This window comes from Choloepus didactylus, chromosome 6 (assembly GCF_015220235.1).
Source record: "Choloepus didactylus isolate mChoDid1 chromosome 6, mChoDid1.pri, whole genome shotgun sequence".
Taxonomy (NCBI): Eukaryota; Metazoa; Chordata; class Mammalia; order Pilosa; family Megalonychidae; genus Choloepus; species Choloepus didactylus.
Window position 1 is genome coordinate 83,995,371 of NC_051312.1, and position 8,326 is coordinate 84,003,696.

The 8,326-nt window shown below is 40.8% G+C and overlaps 1 protein-coding gene across 1 annotated transcript; it reads right to left on the reverse strand.

Moving 5' to 3' along the window:
- Nucleotides 1-5,069: 5,069 nt before the first annotated feature.
- LOC119536386 (olfactory receptor 51F2-like) lies at nt 5,070-6,014 on the reverse strand. Its single transcript, XM_037839152.1, has one exon. The coding sequence runs from the start codon at nt 6,012-6,014 to the stop codon at nt 5,070-5,072; it is 945 nt and encodes a 314-aa protein (XP_037695080.1).
- Nucleotides 6,015-8,326: the final 2,312 nt, after the last annotated feature.

Consider the following 8,326-nt stretch of genomic DNA (forward strand, 5'->3'; position numbering starts at 1 on the left):
TTCCTCAGTCAGCTGATTGTAAGGAGCTCCCCAATAGGACTTAGCTGTGGACTGGGAAAGAGAAGATAATGTGGCAGGAGTGGGGGCCATGGGTATTTGGGCCACTTCCTCATGTAACTTACTTGTGCCTTCAGTACCCACTCTAGCCCCATCTCATGTATATCATTTCCATTTTGTGATGGAGTGCTGCCCAACTTTATGACTTGGGGGGTTGGCCAATACCCAGCACATAAAGGTAACTCAGGTCTCATGGTAACTTGGTGGCCCATGGTTAAGCATTCAGTCTCTACTAAGGCCCAAGAGCATGACAACAGTTGTTTCTCATAAGGAGAGTAATTATCTGAAGAGGATGGTAAAGCTTTACTCCAAAATCCTAAGGGCCTGCATTGTGATTCTTCTATAGGAGCCTGCCAAAAGCTCCAAACAGCATCTCTATTTGCCACTGACACTTCCAGCACCATTGGATCAGATGGATCAGATGGTTCAAGAGACAGAGCAGCTTGCACAGCAGCCTGGACCTGTTGTAGAGTCTCATTTTGTTCCAGTCTCCACTCAAAACTGGAAGATTTTCTGGTCACTCAGTAAATAGGCCAGAGTAGCACACCAAAATGAGGAATATGTTGTTTCCAAAATCCAGAGAGGACAAGTAGGCATTGTGCCTCTGTTTTGGTTGTAGGAGGGGCCAGATGCAACAGCTTATCCTTCACCTTAGAAGAGATAACTCAACATGCACCACACCACTGGACACCTAGAAATTTTACCGAGGTGGGAGGCCCCTGTATTTTTGTTGGATTTATCTCCCATTCTCTGGCATGCAAATACCTTACCAACAAATCTAGAGTAGTTGCTACTTCTTGCTCACTAGGTCCAATCAACACAATATCATCAATATAATAGACTGGTGTGATGTCTTGTGGGTGGGGGGGGGGTGAGAAATGATCAAGATCCCTGCAGACAATATTATGACATAGGGCTGGAGAGCTGATATACCCCTGAGGTAGGACAGTGAAGGTATACTGCTTGCCTTGCCAGTTGAATGCAAACTGTTTCTAGTGGTCCTTACTAACAGCAATTGAGAAAAAAGCATTTTCCAGTTCAATAGCTGCATACCAGGTACCAGGAGATGTGTTGATTTGCTCAAGCAATGATGCCCCATCTGGAACAGCAGCTGAAATTAGAGTCACCACTTGGTTAAGTTTACAAATCCATTGTCATTCTCCAAGACCCATCTGTTTTCTGCACAGGCCAAATGGGAGAGTTGAATGTGGATTTGGTGGGAATCACCACCCCTGCATTCTTCAAATCCTTAAGAGTGGCATTAATTTCTGCAATCCCTCCAGGAATCCAGTATTGCTTCTGGTTTACTATTTTGCTAGGCAGGGGAAGTTCTATTGGCTTCCACTGGGCCATTCCTACCATAATAGCCCTCACTCCATGAGTCAGGGGACCAATGTGAGGATTCTGCCAGTTGCTGAGTATGTCTATTCCAATTATACATTCTGGAACTGGGAAAATAACCACAGAGTGGGTCTGCAGACCAACTGGACCCACTGTGAGATGGACCTGAGCTAAAATTCCATCAATCACCTGACCTCCATAAGACCCTACTCTGGTGGACCAAGGTGATGTTTTGGGTCTTCTGGAATTAATGTCACTTCTGAGCCAGTGTCTAATAATCCTCAAAATATCTGATCATTTCCTTTTCCCCAATGCACAGTTACCCTGGTAAAAGTCTGTAGGCTCCCTTGGGGAAGGCTGGAAGGAAGATTAACCAAATAAATTTTGGGCAGTGTAACAGAGTCATTCCCCAAGTGTACCATGCCTTCCCCTCATTCAAGGGGCTCTGTGCCTGTAAACTGTCTCAAGTCTGGAAATTGATCAAGGGGCCATGACTCTCTGATTTTGTAATTCAAGTTAGACTTTTGTTCACTTGACCTAGAATTCTTCTGCTTATACAGATCAAACAAGAATTTAGTAGACTTCTGATCTATTTTACTTCTAGGTACTCCAAGATCTACTAGTCAATGCCATAAGTTTCCAAGAGTCACATTATTTTGACTGCTGCTTTGAGCCTGTTTTCCATTATGGTAGCCACACCCACCTTGTCTTTGGTGATTAACTGCTGCCACATGGCTTCTGCCAACTTGGGATCCAATTATCTGCATTGTTTTTAAGGATTCCAGCTCAGTGACCTACAGAGAAAGGCAACTACAGAGCTCTTCAGGGATGATGGAGCTCGTCTCACAAATTTATTCCTCAGAGTCCTGGTAAAAGGTGTGTCCTCTGGACATTCCAGGGGTGTGTGAGCAGGTCTTCCATGATAAGTCAACTCTAGCATTCCAATCACTCTAAGTCTTTGTATACCCTCCTCTGCATTATACCAGGACAGTTCTGACATTGCAACCTCAGGTAATGTAGGCCACCTTTTGATCCATGTTAAAGCCAGCCACCCAAACAAACTGTTAACGCCCTTTCTAACCCCTCAAGCTACATCATTGAATGCAGAATCTCTGCTTAGTGGGCCCATATCAATAATATTCAACCTGTTCCAACTTTATATTCCTTCCACCTTTTTCTCACACCCTTAATATCCATTCCCACACATATTCCCCTGATTTCTATCTATATTAATTGGAAAACTCATGCAGTTCTTTTGGAGTATAGCATACTTCCTCATGGATCACATTTTGTACCTCACTCATTGGGGCCTGTTGGGACTTTAGTCCAGTTATAGATTCTGAAAAAGAGTGGCAGTGTGGGTAGGTCATGAAAAGAATTAGAAGTATCCCTCAAGCCAAGCACCTCAGGACATTCTGTTGCAGTTTCATCTCGTGAAACAGAATTAATCTCTCCAGACAGAGAAGTGAGGGCTATTTCCTCAGGGGAGATGATTATAAGTTTACCAGGCCCTGAAGGGTTAATCTCTTTAGGTGGAGGTTGGATGGCAGGTTCCTAGAGCAGACTGGAGGTCAGGACGCTGTTTCCTCAAAGCAGGCTGGAGGTTGGGTAGCTGTCTCCTCAGAGCAGACTGGGCGGGGGTGGGGGGGGGAGGTTGGTTCCTCAGGACAGACCACTACAGGTATATCTAGTAAAGACTCAGCAGAATCCAGGGTTCTAATGTCCTCACTGCCATTATTATCCATCCATATGTCCCCATCCGAAGTTTCAGGATCCCGATTTTTTTAAATCATTGCATTTACTTTAACAGCAGACACCCTGTGAGGTTGAGGTTTTAGTTTATGTTATAAATCTGCTCAATGAGACTATGGGTCTTTTTTTCAGAAATCTCAAGTCTGTGGCCACAGGTAATAGGATTTTCTTTCAGGGCACACATACATCTGTCATATGGCATTTAAGTTTCTAATTTGAAGCCTTTAGCTCATCCCTTTCTCTTGTAACATTATCCAGCATATCTAAGAGCCACCAGCCAATATCATTATACCTCTTAACTCCAAAAATCTCTGTTAAGGTATCAAAAACACTGTCATCCAGAACCTTGCTTTGTATAAGAGATGATTAGGAGAAGGAAATGGTGCTATTTTGTGTATCTCCATTGCCAATTGATGCCATGGACAGTCAGTGCCATCTTGATTACTGGAAATGGAGTCATTAGTGCCTTTAAATCTAATCAGAGTAGAAAACCAATTGTAAAAGCCCATTTTAAGATTCTGTTTCTCAAGAACCACTCCCAGTACCAAGCTGCATGAGTTAGGGTTCTCTAGGGAAACAGAACCAACAAGAGATACCTGTAAATACAAGATATTATAAAAGTGTCTCACACTACTGTGGGGAGGCAGAAGTCCAAATTCCGTAGGGCAGGCAGCAAACTGGCAACCCTGATGAAGGTATCTGATGAACTCCTCAGAAGACTCACGCTATCTGAAGAAGTGAAGGTCCCCTCTCTTTCTCCCTTAAAAGTCTTCAACTGATTGGATTAAATCAAGCTAATTGAATTCTCTCAATTGCAGAAAACAGGCTTTTCATTGATGTAATCAGTCACAGGTGCAGTCAATTGACTTTTGATTTAATAAACCAGCCTTCTGGTTTATTAACTAGCCACAAATGTCCTTGCAGTAATGCTTAGTCCAGCACTTGCTTGACCAGACACCTGAACACCACCACCTGGCCAAGTTGACACATGAACCTGATTGGTACACAAACTATTAAGAAATAAGCACTTTCAACATTTTGAAATGTTTATCTCTATCTTTTTACACACACACACACACACACACACACAATTCTGTGATAAGTACCCTGTTTAGTAATCTATATTTTCACTTAATATATCATTTTGATCTATAAATCTATATTGATATTCAAATTATTACATGATATTTCATATTTTATTTAACCAACACCCTAAAGTAATCACTTAAGCTTTTCCCAAATTTCCACTGTGGTGTTGTATTGCAAATCAATATACATCTTTGCACTATTACCCATTTTTCCCCTTAGGACACATACTTAGAAGATGAATCAATAGGGTAGATGTTATGTATAATTAAAACATTAATATATTTACCAAAGTGGACTGACGGACTCTTTTAAAAACTAAGAGAGTATGCTTTTCATTCACATTTCTTCATATTTCTCATGCTTGCTTGTGTTCTTTACCCATGAACCATCCATTTTGTGGGATAATAATGATCATTATTTCTAAACTTAGAACTACTGAGATCTAAACTTTAAAATATATCATGTTATTATATAATAATAATATAATATGATGGCTAGTATATCAGAAATACCTCACATAGCAACATACCCTAGAGGTGGGACTGTCTGGATGGCGTCACCTGTACCTGTCTGTGGACGTGTATTCATGTATTCACTGTGGTCCTACTATGTGCCAGCTACAGAAAGTGGAGACTCGGAGGTACAGAAGACATAGTGCCTGTCCTCATAGAGTCCACTGTCTAGAAGTGTGTAGTTGGTAAAAGGATCACTAGAATAGGGTGAAAGTGTATATAACCAGGATTTTTCAAGGTATAGTGGTAAGTAACATGAGTGAATGATCAAGCACGGGTCAGGGAAGACTTTGTAAAGAAAGGTGCTCTAAAACTTTCCTAAATTAGCTTCAGAAGGAATACTTGGAGCACAGCCTTGCGAATTTGCTTTGTCTTCACACTGTAGATTATGGGATTCATTACAGGAGGGATGAGCAGATAAACATTGGCAATGAGAGTGGCCACGTAGGGTGGGGTGTGCTTCCCAAATCTATGCACCAGAGATAAGCTGATCATGGGGATGTAGAAGATGGCCACAGCACTTATGTGTGAGATGCAGGTACTGAAGGCCTTTCTCCGCTCCTCTGGGGAGGCAATGTTGAGCACAGAGCGGATAATCAGAACGTAGGAGAGGAGGATCAAGACAGAGTCCATGCCAGCTGTGGAGATGACGATGGCCAGCCCAAAGGCACTGTTGATCCTTGTATCTGTGCATGAAAGCTTCATCACATCGGGGTGGAAGCAATAGGAATGGCGGAGCACATGAGTGTGACAGAAGGACAGACGTTTAAGGAGCAGGAGTAAAGGCACCAGAGCCACAGTCCCCCTAATAACAATTCCTAATCCCACTTTGATGATCCGTGAATTGGTTAAGATTGCAGCATATCTCAGAGGGTTACAGATGGCGATGAAGCGGTCAAAGGCCATGGCCAGGAGCACTGAGGACTCCATGAACGTGAAGCCATGGATAAAGAACATTTGTCCGAGGCAGGCATCAAAGTTGATTTCTCGAGCATTGAACCAGAAAATACTTAGCGTAGTGACCAGTGTGGATAGACACAGACCCAAGTCGGTGAAGGATAGCATGGAGAGGAAATAGTACATGGGTTCATGGAGGCTGCCCTCAGTGATGATGACAAATAGGATCATGCCATTCCCAGAGAGGGCAATGGCATAGAGACAACAGAACGGGATGGAGATCCAAGCATGAGAAGTTTCAAGACCAGGGATGCCCGTAAGGAAGAACACTGCAGGGTGGAAAATGCTCTGATTGAAGGATGGCATGATGAGTGAAGGAAGCAGATTTCCCTGGGATAAAGGATCACATCCTGTAATAATAAAGGAAAAAATGTTTTCCCTCTCTCTACTCTATCATACAATTTAGGATCACTAGCAAACCATGGAAGTGTACAGTAAATTACTGTTCTTAATGTATAGTAAATTACGTTTTCTTAGATGTGGAATTGATCTTTGGTGAACTAGGGGAAGAGACAGAGCACTAAACTGGATGAAGAAATCTGGGTTCTAGCATGAGTTTCACTATATTAGATCTAGGCACAGTGCAGATATAGAGAGATTAGACAGTCTTAAGAAGTTTACCAGCTCTATGAGGTCTATGGACATCAGCAAACAGCAAAATAATGATAATATTAACAATGTTCATAGTAAAATATTTCTAATTGAATAAATGCACAACTGCCATTGATAAAACTAAATAACAGGAAACAAATCTGTGCAAAGAGACCCACAGAGGGTAAGAGTAGTTAAAGCCTTTGTTTTCACAGGTAGTGTCTGTAAGCCTGATTATGTTTAAGGAAAATGCTGCCTGAAAAAGATGGCCTGGAGGTATCCTCAGGAAGAACCAAGGCACTCATTGGAGGCTGATTAACAATAACTGGAGCAGAATTACCTGAGCAGGTTCCTGGATTTTTCTCTTTGGCACAGGGGTATTAGAAATGGTCTTTTAGGGGGATGTTCACTCAGAAACTTATCACTGAGACCAGCTCAGTTCATATGGTCGATGAAGACTCACAACCCTCTCCTTTGGGGATATGAGCTATGATTGTGCACTCACTCAGATCGATGAATCTGTACGATCTAAAAATTTCTTCTATATTGGTTCTTGTCCTAAGTTTTCTGCCACCAAATTATCATCTGAAGAAAGAATGCTAAGTTTTTTATATATTTGGTCCTCATTCATCCATTCATACTTGAATTCATTCAATAAATATTTAAGTACCAACAAAAAGTCAGTATGTGCAATGGATGGAGTTGGAATTAGAGCTGATACCCCAAGAAGATCTGTACATGACTCTGGGAAAGAATGTGTTTAAGGACAGTTAACTTGGTGACTTACATTCCCCTTCCTAGATGAACAGGTTGGAGCCTGGACTTGAGTGAGAATAATTAGTTTCAGGAGGTGGAATCAAAAGGGCACTTCTATTTGAGGAGAGGAAAAGTGAAAAATGCTCAATGCAGAAAGCATCTTTAAGGACTAAAATACGTATGGGCTGTATAACTGAATTGAGAAGCAATGAAAAACAAAGCAAAATTAGTCGGCTTTGGAGTCAGCCTTTGGACCTCAGTTGAAAGACACTCTCCCATTTTCACCAGCGACTTCACAGGCAAGAATTGGGACACATACCTGCCTCTGTACCCATAAGGGATTTCAGAGACTTCCTACATAGCTAATAAGGTTTGAGAGTTATCAAGCTGTTGGCCATGGTGAAAGCAAATATGATGCAAATATGTATGAGTAATAAATTCAGGGGAGAAGAGGACTAAAGACAGATCCCTGGGGAACAGCAGTATTTAAGGAAAAAATAGATAAAAAAGGCTCTTAATAATGGGGTAGCGAGGATATATGGGAACTCTGTATTATCTGCATGATTTTGCTATACACCTACAACATCTCTAATAAATATATATTTATATTCATATATAAACATATATTTTTAAGTATATATAAATTTTTAAATATATATATATATATATAAAGCCTTCTAATGAGACTGCAAAGTCACCAAGGAAATTGCAAGGCCCTTCCCCATATTTTTTCAGACCTGAATTTTCAGAGCTAAGAACTATGCCTGGCACAACAGCAGCCTCAAATATTTACTAAATAAATCAGTGAATTGTTTCTGAAAATAGTGATTAATTATAGATTCTCAATAATCAAGCATATATCACTCATCTGATTATATACCCCCTCAAATTAGAAGTAAAATTCATATAATCAGAGTGGTGTATTTTAAAATAGGAAGAAAAAAACAATTTTCTCATTAATTTGGACATTCATCCTTCCAACTACAACATTGCTCAAATTTGGAACTGTTGATAAAAACAATTTTTCCAGATAAAATGGAGCTGTTAAGGATCTTAAAATTTCTCTCTCTTTATTTTAAAGGTGAGGAAGCAGCCTCTCAATTTAATGTTCATTTTATTATAGCACAGAAATGAGATCCTAATGGATTGTAGCATTTTCACATAGTCTTTCTCCCTAATAACAATAGCGGTAATCTAACAATTACCTCTCATGTGCCAAATGCTTTATTTCACTTTATCTTTTTACTTAGTCCCTCACATGGCCTCTCCCT

Bases quoted from the DNA above. Each gene is read 5' to 3' on its own strand.
- LOC119536386 (XM_037839152.1), bottom strand. From the start codon at position 6,014: ATGCCATCCTTCAATCAGAGCATTTTCCACCCTGCAGTGTTCTTCCTT.